Source organism: Notolepis coatsorum (genome assembly GCF_963971535.1).
Source record: "Notolepis coatsorum genome assembly, chromosome: 11".
In the NCBI taxonomy this organism is placed as follows: domain Eukaryota; kingdom Metazoa; phylum Chordata; class Actinopteri; order Aulopiformes; family Paralepididae; genus Notolepis; species Notolepis coatsorum.
In genome coordinates this window covers 22,780,326-22,802,032 of record NC_140175.1, presented here as the reverse complement: position 1 = coordinate 22,802,032, position 21,707 = coordinate 22,780,326, and the positions used below count along the sequence as shown (strand labels likewise).

The window sequence follows — 21,707 nt, the reverse complement described above, 5'->3', positions numbered from 1 at the left end:
AAGCAAATGTAAAATGATGGGTTAAGAAAGAAAGAAGGAGAAGAGTCACTCAGTGTGATGAGTCGTGGTAACTCATGGTAACTTGTGATGAGTCATGGTAACTGGTGGTGAGTCGTGATGAGTCATGGTAACTGGTGGCAACTCACAGCAGCTTTGGTTCCGTCCAGGACGTCCATGAAGAGCTTGAGTTTGGCCGAGTCCTCCGTCAGCTGCATCACATCCGACTGGGAACACGAGGACACATGCACCAGTCAACATGTTGTACGAATGGTCGAGTAAGGTTACATGGGCTATCAATGTTAAATTATATTTATCTATTAATTACTTCATGATGGATTCAGTCAGAGCCTGTCTATTTGTTTTGTCTAATTGCATTGCGTTTGTTTAGGCGTGTTCTCTATTTAATTTTTTATTCAAATTATTTTATATGTTTTGTCAATGTATTGTGAATGTATATGTATATTTTTGTGTCATCACCATGTCAGTAATTGGACCTCAGGAAGCTATGCAAAAGCGAATGGGGGGGGATCTAAATAAAACGGTGTGCAGCTCTCAGTGGTTGATATACGCAGTCCTTCTATTCTACATTTGATGTCTAAATGACTCGTCAATATCTCCAAACACAACATCAGAAACAAGAAAAGAAGGATTTAGATTATGCAATTGACCCATCTCAAACCCCTCCCTCTTTTCTTGATCCTCCGATCACAAAGTTTGTCAGAGGGAAGCAACCGCCATGATTGGAGGATCAGGAAAGGGGGCTTGAGCCTTTAGGCACATTTTAGGCACTCCAAAGTTCCAAAGTTGACATACATGGCTGGCGGAGAGGATGAGCAGCATGCGCCAGGCGGAGATCAGCATCTGGGTCTCGGTGAAGGCCCGGACCACCTCCTCCTCCGCCTCGGCCACATGGCTCACCAGAGACTTCACGTACTGGGACCAGTACTCATAGCGCCGCCCGCTGGAGAACCTCTGCAGCGCGTCCTTCAGCGACTGTTCCAGGGAGCCACTGCCACACCAGAGGTTATCTTACATCAGTTAACAAGCATCTTCACAACATTCATAACACTGATGGATCCATAGTTTACCATCCATATGACTCCTACATATATAGGGGGATGAATGACTCCTACATACTGTATATAGGTGGATGAATGACTCCTACATACTGTATATAGGTGGATGAATGACTCCTACATAATATATAGATGGATGAAATTACCTGACAACATAGTAGATTTCAAGACCGATGATTTTCATGATGAAGGCACAGGTCTCTAAAACACAAGGCTGAAATGAAACAAGTCACAGTCTTTAAGCCGACAGGCTTTCCATCCCACTACTGGACATGAATAGACATGGGTGTCTGCCTGGGTGTCTGCCTGGGTGTCTGCCTGGACGTCAAGTCAGTCTTACCTCTGTGGTGTCTGCCGGCGACGGCAGGGTTCCGAACAGAGGCGTCGTCAGATTCTCCCAAAACTTCTCTCTGCAAAGACGGTCAAAGATGCATCACAACACATACTCTGATGAAAACATCCCATTATTCCACAAACGCCTCGTTATTATTATCATGGACAGGAAGGTGCGCTCACTTGGTGCGCAGGACAGAGATGGCGCTGTCCCTGCGGTCCTGCCACAGGGCGTGGAGGAAGGCCAGGGCGGCCCTGTGCAGCAGAGGAGGACACCAGTACTTCCCCTGCTGTCTGGAGTCGATCAGGTCCAACACCACCTGCAGGCAGCTCCACTCGCCCAGGAGAAACTCCTGCAGGCAGAGAGAGATGGGGAGTTTTTAAAAAGCGGGTTGGATTAAAGTTGATCTATTTATATAACGGAACAAGGGACAAGCAGAGTAGTAAGAGCCTAGAGGCAGGGGTGTACAGTGCGACATATATCTTGCACGTGCTACAGCAACAGCTGTCTGTGCGATGGATGGATTTACTTCAGTAGCACTGGTGCGATAGGGATTCGGTTCATATAGATACTCTTATTTTGAAAATCCTGTAGCGGGTCTCATTTCTGCCCACGCGCAGCTCCAGCTAGGCTCCGAAAGCTAGCAACGTTCAGGTGCATATGATACTCTTATTTTGAAAAAACTCTTGTGACAACTCGACGAGTCGTATCCGCCCTATCCGTGCTTCTGCTAGAAGAGCAGCGCGTTGGTCGGTTGGTGCACGTTAACACAGCAGTGCGCCTACACGTCCCGAAATAAGTCTGTGGTGTTTTTTCTTTCTCGCAACGGGTCAAATGCATCTACATGCTTTGCACCGTCGCCATTCCTTTATGCGCACATCGCCCGAAATTAACGTTTATGTACCATTACAATCACTACAACGTTAGCAAGCTAACAAGCTAATCCTGATCAGAGGGCGCAGAGCCAGCAGACACAGTGTGGAAAGGGAAATGGGGGGCACTCTCTCCCCTTCCCTGTGTGTGTGTGTGCGTGCGTGCGTTTGGAAAGACGATGAAGTCACTAGTCAAGACTCAGGACAGGAGTATATTATAGTAAACTGAGGATGGACAGATAATGATGATATTCAAATACAAGTTTCGAGAGGAGTGGAAGTTTGAAGACAGACTAGACTACAATATGATGCGGGGGTGGTGAGTTGAAACAGTGTGTGTGAATGAATGAAAACTTTATTTAACAGATTGCAGAATGGGTACAGTACGGCTCAATACACACAATTGTTAAGGGGATGCAGACCAGAGAAAGACGTTTGTCTTGTTTACATCAGGGTCCCCCATTGTGTGTGTGTGTGTCCCAACCGACCCCACTTCTATGTTTCAATAAATTATTTGCATTTAAAACTATTAACACTGACTCATTCCTTCAGTCCACTCAAAATTATGCTAATATTCCTTATGCTGTTTATGATATTAATTTAAAATAGCATATGAGAGTATCATAGTAATAATAACACATGGCGATATACTAAATGACAGGCAAACATGGCACTGCAACTAAATAACACAAATACAATAGGCACATTTGTGACTGTTACAAATATAACACGTTTTATACTTGTGCTACAAGATTTTGGCCTGTGCTACAAAACTATCAACCTCTGTAGCACCAGTGCTATGTGCAAAAAAAGTTAACGTACAGCCCTGCTAGAGGGCCATAAAGGAATCTCATCTAAATAAACAAGTGCGACACGTCAGAGTGTGTAGTCATAAACAAGAGGTTTGTGTACCGTTTCTCAATGTACTGAAAGCACACCTTAAGCTACAAGAATCGTTCTAGTCTGGCCGAGTCCTCAGTCAGCTGCATCACGTCAGACTGGGGACAGTCAACAGTGGAGTGCAGCACACTTCTATAAGCAGCATACTTCTATAAGCAGCATACTTCTATAAGCAGAGTACTTCTATAAGCAAAAAGGGATTTACTGATTACGCAATTTATCTATCTCAAACCCTGCCCTCTTTATCCTCCGAACATGAAGCACACCTTAACACTTTCAGCGCCAGCCGTTTTATCCATCCTTGTAGTCAATGGGCCACGCTTTAAAAGATAGGGATTTTCACTGTGCGTCACAATGTTTGCAGGGCTATATCTATATTCTATATTATAGCTATGGAGCCAATACTATGGCTCATTTGACAGTCACTATCTATCGTCCAACATGTAAAAACAAGTAAATTGTATCATGTATACGTCCGCGTGTTATCCCGTGGTGAATATTGTATAGTTTCAGAGTGATCCTGGCTAATTCCTGGAAGCCGCGTTATGGCGTGAATTTTGCTAAAGGTGTTCGCGTTTCTCGCCTGGACATGCTACTGTTTCCAAATCGAAGGTATATAATAGGTATTATGTTTCATCATGAATGCATCAAAGGGGGGGGTAGTTTTTTTATGCTGATTGCCAGCAACGGCATTCGATGGATCGATGTGAAATCATTGTAGGATCAAGGTGGAATTGACGTCAGATAGTCCTTACCTTTGATCGGGGTTATTCCAAAAAGAATATTCCAATTGTCTGATCGCGATTTCCAGTATTGATGTCCATCGGGTCCCTGACATGAAGTGGCACAAGATATGCCTCAAGTGTGCTGAACGCGTTTCAAAGTGCTCGCATGAAGCGATTCACTTGGCTTGGTCTAAATTCTCCGCCCGGACGACATTAGATGTGACACACAGTCTGGAACAGGGTTTCAAAGGGTAGGAGATACTGCCACCTAGCAGGATCTGGCCGGTATTATACTCTCGGGGTCTCAGTATGGCTGTGAGACTGTATAGAATAAAAAAAATCGAATAAAAGAAAAAACGATGAAAACCCAACTATACTCAGGTTTTGGCGCTCAACGGTTGGCGAGATAACCCGACTATAGTCGTGGCTGGCCGTGAATGAGTTAAGCTACAAAAAACGTATACAAAATAACAATGTCCATCCCCTTATCACCCCTCACCTTTGACCCCTCTGCGCCGTCTTTGACCTCCAGGTTAAGGAAAAGCTCAATGAGGCCCGGTTGCGTTTCCACGGCAACGGTGAGGAACTCCAGAATCATGACCTTGATCCTCATGTCTTCGGTCTTGCTCTGCAGCCGAGTCAAGAAGGCGTCTCGGATGGCAGCTGCATCACTGCCCAGGCAGGCGTACACCGACATGGGAGCCACCTGGAGACAAGGTTACAATTCAGTGATGATCCAACATCTAGACCAATTAAAACATCTCTAGACCAATGAAGCGTCAAGACCAATTAAACATTAAGACCAATGAAGCAACATCTAGACCAATGAAGCAACATTAAGATCAATGAAGCAACATTAAGACCAATGAAGCAACATTAAGATCAATGAAGCAACATTAAGACCAATGAAGCAACATTAAGATCACTGAAGCAACATTAATACAAATGAAGCAACATTAAGATCAATGAAGCAACATTAAGACCAATGAAGCAATATCAAGCAAACATCACTGCACTACTTGTGTTGTGCAGTGATACTTTTGTTTAATCAGTATCGATTATATGGCAATAATATATATATATATATCGTTTTATTTGTATCATTGTGTCAAGTAATGACAAATTTAATTAATCAATGTAATAATTATATATAAAAACTGCACTACAATAGGGCGGCTATGTGGCGTAGTGGGCAAGGCGCTCGCCACGAATGCGGACTCCACATTTGCTTTCAGTTTAGCTGGTCGTTCATACTAATACACATTGGCCGTATTAGGGGGTGGGAAACTGATGGGTGGGGATCGGGCGTTGTGGACAGCGACTCCTACAGGTCGGTTGGTGCGCCTGCGCAGTAGAATCAGGATGTGTCGGGGGCAGCGTGAGCCTCCCACGCGTTACTCCTCGACACTGAGAGATCGAGCTGCGCAGGTGAAAAGATGCGACTGCTGTTACCTCAAGTACCGGAGGGGACTTGTGCTATGTATGACTTAGTCCACATTGCAGCCGGCTTGTGGGAGGCAAGAAACAGCATTCGTGACAGGGGAGGGTTGAATTGGATGATACGAAATTGGGATGGGAGAAAATATAGAAAATGGGAGAAAAAGTGGATAAAAAAAAAAAACTGCACTACAATACTCTAACCCTGGGAAGTGTCTATAAGGAGAAGCATGTGGTTATTATTTACTTACTGTGGCTAGCCTCTTGAGCAGCTGGATGGCCAGGCGCGGCAGTGCCGGATCGTGTTTATGGTAGATGTACTTGGCCAGAACGGCGATCAGGTTGTTGCCGTGGCCACCGTGCTGCGTCAGCGCCTGCTCCAGGGGCGACACCACATCAGACGGCGGCTTCAGGCGGATCACGTTGTTGGTGACAGAGAACGCCAGCTTCACCGTCTGGATCAGGATCTGGCCCGGACCCTCAGAGCCACCGCTGGAGAGGTGGAGGAACCAGTGAGGAAACATTGAGAAATCACTGACCACTTTAAAATGAAAGTGAAACTAATTCAGACGTCCAATGGCAGGAAGTGTTCAACTTATCAGGGTTCCCACTCTTTTTGAGAAATAATTTTCCAGGATATTTGCCAGGACATTTCCAGGAGTTTTCCTTGACACTCCAGGACAACATTTGCTGTCAGTCATATAATTTACCGGTAGGCCTAGTATCGACACATTTAACCCCGGTTTTATTCCCTGCCCCTTCTTTCTCTCACGTCGTTCATTACAGGTGACTGCTACACCAGTCACAAAATGTATGTTTTGTAGTCATTATGCTTAGGATTTTACAGCACTTTAAATAAGAGGATGAGCTTGAGCTTGTCAAATACCATGGCGCACCAAAACAAAAAGGGAGCATGGGCCAAACTTGGCCCACAGGCTCCAAATTGGGCGGCACTTTATTCCAGGTGTTCCAGAACGAGTGGGAACCCTGATTATGAATGTGCTCATAAAGAGATGTAGCTACAATCCATCAGAACCGACCTGCACTAGGTAGGCAGGTGAAGGGTGACACTACGTTACCATGGAGACGTTATTACCTGCTGGGCTGTGCTGCCAGCACCACGTCGATGGTGTCCACTCCGACCCCCATGATGTTCACCACGGCCTGGCCTGCCTCGGTGTTGGCCAGGCTGTAGATACACAGGGACTGCAGGGTGGGAGTGCTGCGTGGTGGAAACACAGTATGGTCAAAGTCCACCAGGTCCAACCAGCCTGTACTTCTCTAACTCACGTCTACTACACCTCCTCCTCCACCACCACCACCTCCACAAGAGCCTCCTTACCTGCCCTGATCTTCTCCCTCTGGGCTGAGGTTGAGAATGGCATGGACCAACTCCAAGATCAGACAGCCTGCAGCAACAAGGAGTAGCAGAAGAAAGGACAAAAACAAGTCAAATAAGGTAAATTAATCTTTACTTAATAGAATAAAATAAGTAATAAGTACAGTACAACAAAAATAAGTTTGGCATCCAAACAGAGTACGATGTACATGTGATTAAACTGGGTATAAAATATATAAATTAGTACTACTGAGTAATAGTGCTAATCAGATGTATGAACCGAGTTGTAATATTAATATGCACAGTGATACAGGTATAAAGACACTATGGTAGTAGTAAGTCATACTGGCCAGCAGCGTAACTAGTAAGACTAGGTAAGGGATATGTACAGATATACCGGTAGATATAGTATCTACAGACATGTAAAAGGATTATGTGCAGGTATGTACAGACAGATGTTGATAATGTACAACAGCATTATTGTACATGCTATGATACAGAGTTTTCATCAATGGCCGAAAGGAATAAAAGGCCTAAGTAAAAAGTAAGTATGATCCAGAGTTGTATGCAGGCGTATCAGTAGGTATATAGAAGCATTACATGCAGGCGTATCAGTAGGTATATAGAAGCATTACATGCAGGCGTATCAGTAGGTATATAGAAGCATTACATGCAGGCGTATCAGTAGGTATATAGAAGCATTACATGCAGGCGTATCAGTAGGTATATAGAAGCATTACATGCAGGCGTATCAGTAGGTATATAGAAGCATTACATGCAGGTGTATCAGTAGGTATATAGAAGCATTACATGCAGGTGTATCAGTAGGTATATAGAAGCATTACATGCAGGTGCATCTCACCTATCCTCTCCCTGACTCCGTAGCTGTTGTAGCGCCACTTGTGGTAGGTGGGCAGCATCTCCTTCAGCACCAGCAGCACGCAGGGGATCAGGCCCTTGTTCTGAGTGCTGCCCAGCTGGCCCTGTTCACCACACAGAGACACAGCCAGCATTAGAACCAAGTAGGGCTGTCCCCGACTAAGGATTTGGATGGTGGACTATAATTGGCCAAAATTTGCTGTGTCGACTAAAAAAAATAAAAATAAAAATAAAAAAGTATAATATTATTATTATTATTTTTTTTTTATCATTCCATTTGGGCTGTGGGGGGTGCTTAATGTCTGAAGGAGTCGACGGAAGGCAATTGGTCCACTGATGGATACATCTTGATATTTGTCTAGTCTAGTGTGTTCATTAGATGGGTGAAATCCTCTTTCAGTGCCTCTGTGCCGGTTTTTGTAGGCAGTTAGCCTCTGGTATGCGTGCCATTAGCGTTAGCCACGCTTCTAGGCCTCTTTTCTTTTGGAAAGAATGATTAAAAAAAAAAAAAAAAAATTATAAATTCTTTCTTTTTTTTATTCGACTAATAGGGGTCAGCCCTAGAACCAAGTGACCCACAGTTCAACAGGGCTTTCCCTAAACAATGGTATACAATGGTAATGGTCACTATGACAAGGCGGCCATATAATAAATATAAATATAAAATAAAATACTACTTTAAAATAGTACTTTTACATTTTCTTTTTGCAGTGAAAGCTTGAGGCCAGGTTAGAAACGGATGAATCATTGTCTAATACATGATCGTTCTGTCCTCTGTTCCACTGTGTGTGTTTTCACGTTCAACATTAAACTAATTGTACAAGATTATACACTGTACTTACATAATTAACTTGCGTTTGTAATTTTATTGAAATCATGTTTTAAAGTTTAGCCTCCCGGCCCCCCTCAGGACCACCCCATAGCTGTGACTCAGCACCATCTAGTTTGAGGACCCTGGAGAAAGCCCTGTTCAAGACACCCACTCATACTTCCTTCATCTAGTTACAACAGATGATTTGAATGTTGGAATTGGCTCAGACAGCCCTGCGCTACACATCGGTGTTGTCTAGGCAACCGACGGTGTGAATAACACATGAATCCGGTAGGGCGGCACTGGAGGAGTGCATTACCTTGACCAGGGTCGTGACGAGGCGGAGGAAGGCGATGGTCACCGCATACTCCCCTCTGGGCTGCTCGATCAGGACCAGCAGGTTGCCATAGTTACCAGCCTTCATCCCCTCCGCACTGCAGAGAAGATAATAGCGCTTTACTGCAACCGTTCAAAGCGAACACCCTGAGAGAGTCCCTAAACACACCTGGCGGTGCTCGACACAGGCAGGCAGACGGCCGCAGTACCTGATGGACTGAGCCATGTTGGTCAGCGGGCTGGCGGCAAAGGGCAGGAAGCCAGTGTGGTGGAGGCTGGCCCAGACCTGCAGACAGAACACAGGAATGTCTTTTTTATTTATTTAACCTTTATTTATCCAGGCAAGCAATTAAGAACAAATTCTTCCATCCACCTTAGTTCACGTGCCGATATTATAAATTGATACAGTGACGGCAAGTATTGATATTTAAAAACGTTAAAGACAATTCCATTTTGCTGCAATAAAAATTAGTGAGGTGAACAGACTGGAAATGTTACCTTATTAGATAAAACAAATGATTTATATATATATATATATTTATTGCAGATGTTGACTTCGTTTGGGGACATCGTTTGCAGTTGAAAGAAGGTCATAAATCGCAATATAATCACAATATTACAATAACTTGACTCTAGTATTGTGACGACAGCGTATGGCGTGACCCTGGAAGTCACCCTCCCTCCAGATGAAAGGTGCATCAGCTTCTCTACCCACCTTCCCAGGCATCCTGGCAGCCAGTACTATCAGACAGTTCACACAGGAGGCGATGACATCTACTGGAGGGTTGATGACTGACGTTAACCTGACAAGACACACAGTAAACAAACTGTGAGAAACAAAGCGATGATTGAATCACAACAGAATTCATTCCAAAGAGGAAGCTCAAAACACAGATGCGTGTTGCGATGGATACACTCGGGATAAGATCATGTGCCGAATGCCTAATAATGTAGTGTTTGTGTCTCACCTCTGGAGCAGCATGTAGATGCGAGAGGTGAGAGGCAGCAGGCAGTCGGATACGGTCCAGTCAGTACTGATGACCTTATGGACCAGGTCCAGGATGGGTTTCACACGCTCACAGTGAGCGATCACATCTACCACAAAGAGAGATACATGAGCAAAGTGAGCGATCACATCTACCACGAAAATAAATACATGATCAAAGTGAGCGATCACATCTACCACGAAGAGATACATGAGCAAAGTGAGCGATCACATCTACCACGAAGAGATACATGAGCAAAGTGAGCGATCACATCTACCACGAAGAGATACATGAGCAAAGTGAGCGATCACATCTACCACGAAGAGATACATGAGCAAAGTGAGCGATCACATCTACCACGAAGAGATACATGAGCAAAGTGAGCGATCACATCTACCACGAAGAGATACATGAGCAAAGTGAGCGATCACATCTACCACGAAGAGATACATGAGCAAAGTGAGCGATCACATCTACCACGAAGAGATACATGAGCAAAGTGAGCGATCACATCTACCACAAAGAGATACATGAGCAAAGTGAGCGATCACATCTACCAGAGATACACGTGCAAAGTGAGCAATCACATCTAAGAGAGATACACGTGCAAAGTAAGCGATCACATCTACCACAAAGAGAGAAACACACTACATCTCATTTATTCATTTCATAACCATATTCTCGCAGCAGCCATTTTGCACTTATGTCATCATGCTCAGGATGGGATTCCTTTCCACCCTGTCCCCCCACCGTGGGTGGGTGTACTTATGTTATCGTCTCTACCTGCAGTGGAGACGACGTGGAGCAGCATCTCGATCTCGCAGGTGAAGAGGGTCCAGGAGCTGTAGGAGTAGTCCCAGCGCACCGTGTTGCCGTGCTCCCCTCCCAGCAGCACCTGACCCAGCAGCCCCTGGGCCATCCGCAGGTTGGTCTGCCCCGAGCCTGAGGACCACGGTGAGAACACAACACAACTGTGATGAACGAGGTCAGCCCAGCGCACAGCTTCACTGGAGAGGTGCTGGCCCATTAGGGCTGTCAACCAATATTTGTCAAATAAAACCTACATTCCATGGTGTAAAAGAAATCGCTATGGGTGAACTTCCCCTTTAACACGCAGCCCTGAATGGGCTGCATGACGGACAGGAGTCGCGCAACGTCACTTTAATTTAGTGGAGCTAAATGACGACAACAACCGCATGGCGTGATGGCAGAGTTCAGAACCCAACTCGGTCACGAAGACAGTGATTTGCACTCCGAGCTCAATCTAAAAAGCCCTGTTTGGAAATGCTTCAGATTGAGAACCTCGAGACATTACATGTAAGCTATGTAAACTACAGCTTCTTTTTTTTATCACTATTTTGGGAGTTCTAGTCAAGAATGTAAGTAGCCTACTTTTCAGTGTTACTTTATTGTAAATCATCCCTCAGGGTAAAACTTGTAGATATTGAATAATGAATAGACGGAAGCATCATGCAGCATCAAGGGTTTGATTACCATTTCCCGTTTCATGTCAAGGAAAAGATATCGCTTCATGTTTATCACGCATTGTTGTGTATGAATGTCCCCTTCCATATACCATTAACTTTCATTAATTTGATGTCACTCAGTCTGTTCTCAATCTAGCACCTCTGCTCACAATGTCTCCCATTGTATTGGCTTACCCTTTTGTGGATAATAATAGATATTCTAATGGTTTACATTTTTGGGCAAATGTACAGCCCTATGGCCCACGGTGCAGTAGAATCCCACAATGAATGAGTTGCTGCACACTGTGATGATGCACTGAGCAGCCTTTTGGGGGCGACATAGGGCAACATGCTCGCCAGCAGGAAATTAAGTGAGACAGAGAGAAGATTATACAATTTAATTTCTCTGGGCATGCGGTTGCCATGCGTTCGGTATGAACGTGTTAAGAGACATCCACTTGTTCAACGTTGCCAAAGTTGACCTGTGTTATACTTTAGCTTATTAAACAACCACCGCTCCGAGAAACCCGTCTTCGCCAGCGACAAAACAGGTCATCATTGTCCCTTGTGATGACATGTTTGTCAAAACAAATACAAATAAAATACTGTTACGTCATTTTTGCTCATTGTGAGATACTGTATAACAGAACAAGGTGCACAAAGTGGAATTGTATACAGAGAGAACCTGAGTCTCTCCTCCAAGCTATAAGGCATGTACTGTAAACAAATCAGTCACACTTCAGCGACAAGCAGCCCAGGGAACTCACCCAGAGGGTAGAGGAGTTTTGGTGTCAGGGGAACTCACCCAGAGGGTAGAGGAGTTTCGGTGTCAGGGGAACTCACCCAGAGGGTAGAGGAGTTTTAGTGTCAGGGGAACTCACCCAGAGGGTAGAGGAGTTTCGGTGTCAGGGGAACTCACCCAGAGGGTAGAGGAGTTTCGGTGTCAGGGGAACTCACCCAGAGGGTAGAGGAGTTTTGGTGTCTGGGGAACTCACCCAGAGGGTAGAGGAGTTTTGGTGTCTGGGGAACTCACCCAGAGGGTAGAGGAGTTTTGGTGTCTGGGGAACTCACCCAGAGGGTAGAGGAGTTTCGGTGATAGGGGAACTCACCCAGAGGGTAGAGGAGTTTTGGTGTCATGGGAACTCACCCAGAGGGTAGAGGAGTTTCGGTGTCAGGGGAACTCACCCAGAGGGTAGAGGAGTTTCGGTGTCTGCCTCCTCCACAGTGTCTCGTCATCACTAGAGACGATGTCATTGGGCTTCTGTTTGTAAACTTCTGTATAGTAGGACATCTTATCCAGGAACGTGTAGACCTGCCACACAAGAGGTAGGAATATATTGTCATCTCTCAATCAGACAAGACAAAGGTGTGTGTTAGTGTGTGTGTTTTAATCAAGCCATGAGGTGGACATGATGCTCTTTATATTCAGTGTGTGTGAGTGTGTAAAATACCTTTTTAGCGGTGGACTTGTCCGAGAGCAGCGTAGTGAGAAGCTGTAACAGGGGTCCCGTCTTGTGAGGGAACATTCCGACAGCACCGTCTAGGATCATTCCCAATCCCAAGTTGGGCTTCTGGGTGAGGAATTACACAAACAAGCGAGAAGTTGATGGAATAAATCTCTTTTGTTAAATTGAATAAAGAAATCTTTCCCCCCTGAGAATGTTTTAATACATTTCTGCTCACCGTTTCCCAGAAGAGCTCTGCCAGGGTGGGAGCGGAGAGGACCTCGCAGGCCGCGTTGATCAGGTGCTGCGGAAGCAACGCATAGTCAAACTATTAGTGTCAAAGCCTCCTTTCAGTACCGCCAGAGGACCGACCCGGGATCAATCAGAACTGACGCTCAAACTTACAAGATGATTCATCTTTTTAAGACTTTTCAGACACGTTTAGTTCGACTGATGAAAGAAATTAAACCTAAACTTAATAGCCTAGAAACCAAACAAAGTAATACATAATAATAATAATAATAATAATAATAATAATAATAATAATAATAATAATAATAATAATAATAATAATAATAATAATAATAATAATAATAATAATAATAATAAAACCGAAGCTAGAATAGAATAATATAGTATTCCTTCATAACATCAATGGAATAACTGACTGCACATCTGTACCTGCTGGCTGCCCAGTGTCTCCTCTTCAAAGGAGGTGATGACAAATGAAAGGAGGCCATAGACGCACATCTTAGCTGTGCTCGCTGTGCACTAGAGGGAGAGAGAGAGAGACATTAAGAGAGGGAGAGAGAGACAGCAATACAGTACAACAATACATTTTCTTTGTGTGAGATTAATATTTGATATTACAAGATAGAATGTGCACTTTCCATGTTGTGTGCCATTTGTGAATAATGGGCAAATACAGTGATATATATTTTAATCAGTACAAAATTAGACTTAAGTCAACTGTATCAGGGTATCTGCAGGTTTCAACTAGTTCAATTTAAGACTTTTTAAAACCACTTACATACTGGCAAAAAAAAAATATAGCGACACTGAACTGGCGGCTGCACTTGCGCGCCAATTTAAATTCTTGCGCGTTCCATACAAGCTCTCGCCAGACGCACCAAGCTCCCAAACGAAACAAAAAACGACTTGAATACAAAAACATTTCATATATTTAATATTATTAAAGCCTGGCAGATCCCCTGTGTATCTCATCATCACTGACACCACAGTGTGCTTCTCGTCTCACATTGTTCCCGGAGCCCCCGAGGCCCTGCAGCATGATGGTGATGTACTGGAACACGTCCAGCTGCAGGCAGGTGTTGCCGATCCTCCTGATCACCAGGCTGGACTCCTCGGGGCTCAGCGTGTGCCTCAGAAGGACCCAGGCCAGCAGCACGGGGCCGTGGTGGGGGATGTCCCCGAACGTCAACAGCAGCTGATCCATCTCCTGGATACAGGGGGGGGGGGGGGGGAGAGAGGGAGATAAAGAGAGGAGGGGGAGAGGGAGGGGGAGATAAGAAAGAGGGTGGGAGAGAGAGAGAGAGGGTGGGTGGGGGAGAGATAGAGATAGAGAGATAAAGAGAGGGGGGAGGGATAGATAGGGGGAGTGGAGAGAGAGAGGGAGAGTGTGAGAGGGAGGGGAGATGGATAGAGAGAGAAAGAGGGTGGGGGAGAGAGAGAGAGAGAGAGAGAGAGAGAGGGGGGAGGGAGAGAGAGAGAGGGAGAGGGATAGAATATGTTAGCAAATATGCTTGTATAAAGGCTTTCCTCTATTATTTGATACCATTAGACCACTTCAGCAATTTTCAACCTTAATCCTATCATTCTGTTGTGAGTGTGAGCCACATGTTCTCCGTCTTGAAAGGTTGCCTGCATCAGCCCTACAAGAAACTGGCAGAGAGCAGACCTCTAATGAACTGCACACACGATTTCCTCAATTATTTCTTCAACTTTCCTCAGGTTTGGCCTTAGGACAGCTGAGAATAGTTGAGGAAATCCCATCTGCAGTTCACTAGAGGTCTGCTCTCCGTGTGCCAGGTGACATCAAGCCAGCGCTTCTTGGATGCAGCCAAGCTCTCGAGACGCAGATCACGCTGGGGAGTTTTTATGTCCAGTTATTATCACATGTCCTCCTCACAAAAGAACAATAGGATTCACGTTAAACATCTGGCCCAAATGCCCCTTTAAGTGTGATTGAATGGCAACATGCAGTGTTCAGAGTGTCGAGTCTAACCTTGCAGATGTCCGGCGTGTTGGAGAACTGGTGCTGCTCGGTACAGTCCTCCAGAGCACTCTTATGGAGGAAGTCTATGTCCATTCCTTCTACCAGGATCAGAGAGCTGAAGTATCTGCACGGCACACAAACCCCAGTGAGAGAATGAAGTCATTGCATGCCCCACTGCCGTCAGGTGAAAACCCTCATATCTCCATGTTTATTAGGAATTAGGAAAAACAACCTCATTTTCAGATCGACACCCATGTATTTCTGAAGCCATACATTGGGGTCATGAAACTTGCTGACAACACGGAGAACTATGTAGACAACATAGAACTATGTAGACAACATACAGAACTATGTAGACAACATAGAGAACTATGTAGACAACACAGAACCCCGTAGACAACACAGAGAACTATGTAGACAACATAGAACTATGTAGACAACACAGAACCCCGTAGACAACATAGATAACTATGTAAACAACATAGAGAACTATGTAAACAACAGAGAACTATGTAAACAACAGAGAACCATGTAGACAACATAGAGAACTATGTAGACAACATAGAGAACCATGTAGACAACATAGAGAACCATGTAGACAAGATAGAGAACCATGTAGACAACATAGAGAACCATGTAGAACCATGTAGACAACACAGAACCATGTAGACAACATAGAGAACTATGTAAACAACATAGAGAACCATGTAGTCAACATACAGAACCCCATAGACAACATACAGAACCCCGTAGACAACATAGATAACTATGTAAACAACATAGAGAACCATGTAGACAACATAGAGAACCATGTAGACAACCATGTAGACAACAGAGAACCATGTAGTCAACATAGAGCCATGTAGACAACATAGAGAACCATGTAGACAACATAGAGAACCACATAGACAACATAGAGAACCATGTAGACAACATGTAGAACCATGTAGACAACAGAGAACCATGTAGACAACATAGATAACCATGTAGAACCATGTAGACAACATAGAGAACCATGTAGAACCATGTAGAACCATGTAGACAACATAGAGAACCATGTAGACAACTATGTAGACAACACAGAGAACCATGTAGACAACAGAGAACAGGGTTAGACATTTAAAACCCCTTAATTGATTTTCGGGGCCTTTTTTTGTATTTCGGGGGCACCGCATTATTTTGATGAAAATTAACAAAGATTATAAAACATTGTCGACACTTTTTTTTACAGTCTTCGTCCCTATGTTTGATAACGTAATGTTAATGTCTCCATATATAGGGCTCTACGCTAACCTTTTCCCCAAGGAGCAAATGTGCTCCTAAATTTAATTTAAATAAATAAAATCTAAATAAAGATTTAGGAGCACACAGAAATTTAAGAGCACAGTGAAAATTGTTCAAGTAACAGAGTTTATTAACAAACTATTTATTACATGCATATTATACTGTGCGTGTGCATACTAAGGGATAAACATCTGTGCAAATAGCACATACCACCAAAATCACAAATTGGCCCATGCCTACTAGACGCAAAGGATATCAGTTGTCAAGCTGCTTTGTATGTTGTAGTCTTGTCACGATTGAGATGCTATTGAATAATAGTTAATTAACCCTTTGATCGCCGGGGTTAAATTCATAATTTACCATCCCTCGCCAGCCGTATTTAACATGGAGAAGTTCCCCTTCTTTGCAGGGCTATAACTTTTTAAATTGTATTGCTAAATTGACATTACCATGACCCATTCAAAGTCCTATATCTATTGTTCAGGGTGTAGCAACGTTATACTTTTTCATTCACATATTCATACTAAAATACGGTCTAAAGTATAAGTATGTTTTTATCGTGGGCGGCTACGTGGCGTAGTGGGCAAGGCACTCGCCACGAATGACGGAGACGCTGGGCTTGCCTGTTCGAGCCCAGCGCTCCACATTGCTTTCAGTTTAGCTGGTCGTTCATACTAATACACATTGGCCGTATTAGGGGGTGGGAAACTGATGGGTGGGGCCGATCGGGCGTTGTGGACAGCGACTCCTACAGGTCGGTTGGTGCGCCTGCGCAGTAGAATCAGGAAGTGTCGGGGGCAGCGTGAGCCTCCCACGCGTTACTCCTCGCCACTGAGAGATCGAGCTGCGCAGGTGAAAAGATGCGACTGCTGTTACCTCAAGTACCGGAGGGGACTTGTGCTATGTATGACTTAGTCCACATTGCAGCCGGCTTGTGGGAGGCAAGAAACAGCGTTCGTGACAGGGGAGGGTTGAATTGGATGATACGAAATTGGGATGGGAGAAAATATAGAAAAATAGGAGAAAAAGTGGATAAAAGAAAAAAAAGTATGTTTTTATCGTTTTCTGCAGCTTTCTCCAGAACGTGATTTATAGCCCCAAATGCATTATATTGATGATTGTATACAGTTTGATAGCAATCGGCGCGAGATAAAACATTTCAAATGGACGTACTTCTAGAAGTTACTACGTATGATCTGATGACCAGATGGGCGGGGGGGGGGTCGTTTATAATTCTGTGAGCAACGTTATATCATTCATCTAGTGTGGGTGATATGATCATTGGAGCAGTTAGTATAGAAGACATTACAAAATAACGCTGAAACTCACCGTAGCTTCCTCGCGCCGTTGGGAGATGAGCGTGGAACAGAATTTTTTTCTATTATGGGATATAGAAATACCCGATCCATTTCCAGGTTGTATAATAGTATACCGGTATACGTCCAAATCATGTTGTTTATCGAGTTATTGGCAACGGATCGATATCCATTGTGTCGAGCTCGAGTCCCGGGACCTATAGCGAGTGATCGGACCAAATTGAAATGAGCACCAGCGTCCACTTCCCCGTTTATGCCCTGGGCGATCTGCCGATCGGCCACCAGATGGCGCTCTTGAACCGTTAGAGAGTTGACAGGGGCTCACCAGTACATATAATGTCTCCGGGGGAGAAATATGATTTCGATCACAGATTTTTGAAATATTGATATCATCGGCAGAATAAGCATGGCGGGGAATGACGCTGAAAAGCGTCAACGGCGATTAAAGGGTTAATAGTCAATACAATTATTCTGTTACAGCTACAACCAAATTCAGCCCGGGACATTGAGACGCACCAGCCCACGCACCGGCCGTTATGAAACACTCGTCCAGTATTAAACAACCCAAGGCTGTGGCTAAGGAGTCAACATCAGGGAGACCAAATCTACACCCTGCCCCTAGATGTGCACTTGTGCACAGTGCACACACACAATGAATAAACATTTTTACATGTATTAACTCTAGAATTGCCACAGTTATCTACAATAGCAACGATAAAGAAGTGCCAACCACATATTATAATAATTCATCCAGTTTTCTTTTAAGTGTTTTGGTTCATCAGTGTTTACCAATCGTATATTATCGTTTTTTTTGTTCCAAGTGTTATTTTTTATTACATCACTAACAAAATAATAAAAGAAAAAAATACTAATTTAATCAGATTAATCACTTTATTCAAATTGAGGATTTAGTTTGAGGATATAAACAATTAAATAAAAATAAAATGTATTAAAAAAAATAAAATTAAAATGTTTTAATTAAAAACGGAAGTTTCGAACGTCCGTTCGAAGAACCCTGACGAAGTTTGAATCCCAAAAACAGGCTTATTCAAATGCCATAATCAAACATTCTAGAACATTTGTGATGTCACAATATGATGTCATAATAGAACATTCTAGAACATTTGTGATGTCACAGTACGATGTCATAATAATAGAACATTCTAGAACATTTGTGTTCTATATTCAATTATATTCAATTCTAATTCTCTCAAGATCTCATTGTGCATCTTGAGACAGGATATAGACTGAAACCTGCATTTCTCAACCAAGGTGCCTTGCCTACCGTTTTGCTGTGGAAAGGTGAGTGTCCACAACAGCTAGCTAGCTGTTCTACTGAATACTAGGGATGCCCCGATCACGTTTTTTGCCACCGATACCGATCACCGATCGTCGTGAGCCATATCGGCCGTTACCGATCCGATACCGATTGTTTTTGATTAAAAAGAAATTAAAAATTATTTTATATAAAAAGTTTTTTTTTTATATAAAATATATATATTATATAATTAGACTTGTACTTGTATTATCTGCGAGACATCGCCACCACATTTAAGTCAAAATGCTCGCTATCTGCAAACAGCTCCACTGTCTGTGTGTACTCTAGTAGCCTCCAGCTCCAAAAAGGATTCTCCGGCGCTGCAGCGGGACCCTATTGGTAACATTACTGTGCTTTGGTCATTTCACATTCAGCAAGCCCTCAGCTCGAATACGCATTAAATCAATGTTATAAGACATTGATATCAAGAGCTATCTGTAGCTACTGCTAGCCGGCTAGATGACGTTAAGACAGAACTTTAGTTCAATGGGACATTTCGTTTTGAACAGTAAACTAACGTCAGCTAACACAAGCTAACGCAAGCTAACGGAGGTATGAACATGGACTACTAGACTTTCTGGATCATTTGTTGATATCAGGAGCTATCGGTAGCTAGCCGGCTAAATACCGTTAGACAATGCCTACTAAACGTGAATAGTTGACTGGGTAATTTTGTTTAAACAGTAACGATATCTAGGTAGCTAACGTTAGCGCAGGTTGAATGCACTACAGACTCGAGCAGTCCTCTTTGTTTACAAACTCTACACGGGGGCGGGCGGGGCTAGGGAGGAGGAGCAGCGGCAGTTTGCAGGTCGTGTGTGTCTGAGACAGACAGCGAGTGAGAGCTTCGCTTGATCGGTTTCCGCCATCGGCGAATATGACTCATTATCGGAATTCACAGATTGCATATTTATACTGAGTATCGGCCGATAACGATCGGTGGCCGATCGATCGGGGCATCCCTACTGAATACTGAATGTTAATATTGAATCAGACAATATTGAATACTGAATGTTAATATCAGACCATATTGAATACTGAATGTTAATTCAGGTTGACAGTTGACATCATTTGACAGTTGACAGGGGGCTGGAAAGTTGATTTAAAGGAGACATGCATTATAAATGCCTTTTTTCTGTGTTTAGCATGGTTTTATAGTAATACAGGTTAGTATCAATGGGTCTGTATCTCTAATTACCATATTGACTCATCAGTCTAGTCTCGAGTTCACGAGATCTTCCCTCACTCAACTAAACTGTTCTGATTTGACGGTTTCTGTGACGTCGACATAGCGTTGATCTGCAGTAACGCCCCCTCTATGGTTGTAGTGCAGTTAGGGGTGTAACGGTACACAAAATCCACGGTTCTGTACGTACCTCGGTTTTGAAGTCACGGTTCGGTATTATTTTCGGTACAGTGGGGGGGGGGGGGGGGGATTTTTATTTTTTCATTTATCTATTTATTTAACTGTATTAAACAATATAAAACAAATTGGCCATAATTTACTGAGCAAACTAATGCTTACTGCTGTAACCTACTAATACCACTTAAAAGTAAATCTGAAGATTATTATATAGCAGATGCCTTGGACAACTGTAGCGTGTGTTTGTTTATACAGAGCCCCTTTCATGAGCAAGCCCTGCTTGAATACAGGGGCAGGGCTTGCTACAGTCACGAAAGGGGCTAGTTTATAGAGCTGGTATGACTTGGTGGCTGAAATACGGACGAGAGGGAACTAGGTAGCGGGGCTATATTACTTTTAACATGTGCTTAAACCCAGTGTTCTCGACAACGGAGTATGGTCGCAGATCTGCTGCTATAAAAACACCTATGGCGTTTGTTATTGCTTTGGCCAGGTCTGAATTAATAGCGAGATGCTGCTTTGGAGTGGGGAGCGGGGAGCTGGGTTTGCACTAGGATCTGTTTCTTCCGTGTACCAGTGATATTCACATTCGGGTGATGCCGTTTCAAATGCGTGATAAAGTTTGCGATAAAGTTGAACAATGACATGGCTCTGGCTGGTCAGTTAGTATTGCACTCGACATACGGGCTAATATGCTATGCTGAATTACAGCTATCGTTCAGTGTAGCTGCGCGCTGTGTGGGAGGAACAAACAACATCCGGTTAGTTGTGCATGTTATATTAGGGCCGGGGGGATTTAAGTTCCGCAAAAAAAGGTTCCATACCGTTGCAATCGTTCGGTGCACAGCGTGTACTGTACCGGAGGACCACATTGAGGCGGTACAGTACGTATCCGCGTACCGTTACAGCCCTAAGTGCAGTGTAACCAGACACTTCCTCAAACGGGTTTTCACAGGCAGAGAATGAGCGAGAGAGAGATGGACGGACGGCGGGAAGGACTGCAGAAGTGTGTGTAATGTGTGTGCGCCATCGCTCTCCCTCGTCGGGGACACACACACAAACTTGACTGCGTGTGTGTCGGGGACGTAGGCATAGTGTAACCCGACACTTCTCAAACGGGTTTGACAGGCAGAGAACTAGCGAGGAGAGGGAGGGAGAGAGATAGAGAGTGATATGTAGAGAGGGAGAAGGAGCGAGACACACACACACACAGATAGACAGATATTCTCAGCCGCCCTTTCCTCTGAGCGTTCCCAGTGATGGCTTACTATGTGCGTGTGTGTGTATGTGTGTGTGCAAACGGGACACACATCTGTGCAATAGCACACACCACCAAAGTCACTGGCGTGTATGTGCTAACTTCGCTAACGTTATCCGCCTCAGTAACATTAGCTGCCTCGCCGGATTCCTCTTTCTCCTCGTCTCTCTTTTGCTCAAAATAAAAATGAATGGGCTTCATGGCTGGTTGAATTTTTTGCGTTGTCTGATTCTGAATGTATAACTTGCCGGTACCGTGACTGTTTTCCAGCGTGTACTGTGTTCTCATTTCCTTTCACTCGCATGAAACCAGCCGCGTCACCGCAG

The 21,707-nt window shown here is 44.0% G+C and overlaps 1 protein-coding gene across 2 annotated transcripts in view; it reads right to left on the bottom strand.

Annotated features, from left to right (window-relative positions):
• Positions 1 to 21,707, bottom strand: part of nup188 (nucleoporin 188) — a 44,212-nt gene that overhangs the window by 15,511 nt on the left and 6,994 nt on the right. The window contains exons 10-30 of one of the 2 annotated variants that reach the window (XM_084324031.1): positions 14,852 to 14,966; positions 13,865 to 14,065; positions 13,288 to 13,377; positions 12,833 to 12,910; positions 12,613 to 12,732; positions 12,347 to 12,473; positions 10,479 to 10,637; positions 9,678 to 9,804; positions 9,425 to 9,512; positions 8,919 to 8,995; positions 8,693 to 8,807; positions 7,546 to 7,666; positions 6,687 to 6,753; positions 6,441 to 6,566; positions 5,596 to 5,836; positions 4,407 to 4,613; positions 1,593 to 1,762; positions 1,417 to 1,486; positions 1,223 to 1,290; positions 814 to 1,009; positions 147 to 224 (exon numbers count right to left, since the gene is read on the bottom strand). In XM_084324031.1, coding sequence (XP_084180157.1) covers positions 147 to 224; positions 814 to 1,009; positions 1,223 to 1,290; positions 1,417 to 1,486; positions 1,593 to 1,762; positions 4,407 to 4,613; positions 5,596 to 5,836; positions 6,441 to 6,566; positions 6,687 to 6,753; positions 7,546 to 7,666; positions 8,693 to 8,807; positions 8,919 to 8,995; positions 9,425 to 9,512; positions 9,678 to 9,804; positions 10,479 to 10,637; positions 12,347 to 12,473; positions 12,613 to 12,732; positions 12,833 to 12,910; positions 13,288 to 13,377; positions 13,865 to 14,065; positions 14,852 to 14,966 — 2,641 coding nt within the window. The remainder of the gene's footprint in view (positions 1 to 146; positions 225 to 813; positions 1,010 to 1,222; positions 1,291 to 1,416; positions 1,487 to 1,592; positions 1,763 to 4,406; positions 4,614 to 5,595; positions 5,837 to 6,440; positions 6,567 to 6,686; positions 6,754 to 7,545; positions 7,667 to 8,692; positions 8,808 to 8,918; positions 8,996 to 9,424; positions 9,513 to 9,677; positions 9,805 to 10,478; positions 10,638 to 12,346; positions 12,474 to 12,612; positions 12,733 to 12,832; positions 12,911 to 13,287; positions 13,378 to 13,864; positions 14,066 to 14,851; positions 14,967 to 21,707) is intronic. The other variant, XM_084324032.1, reaches the window with a different exon arrangement.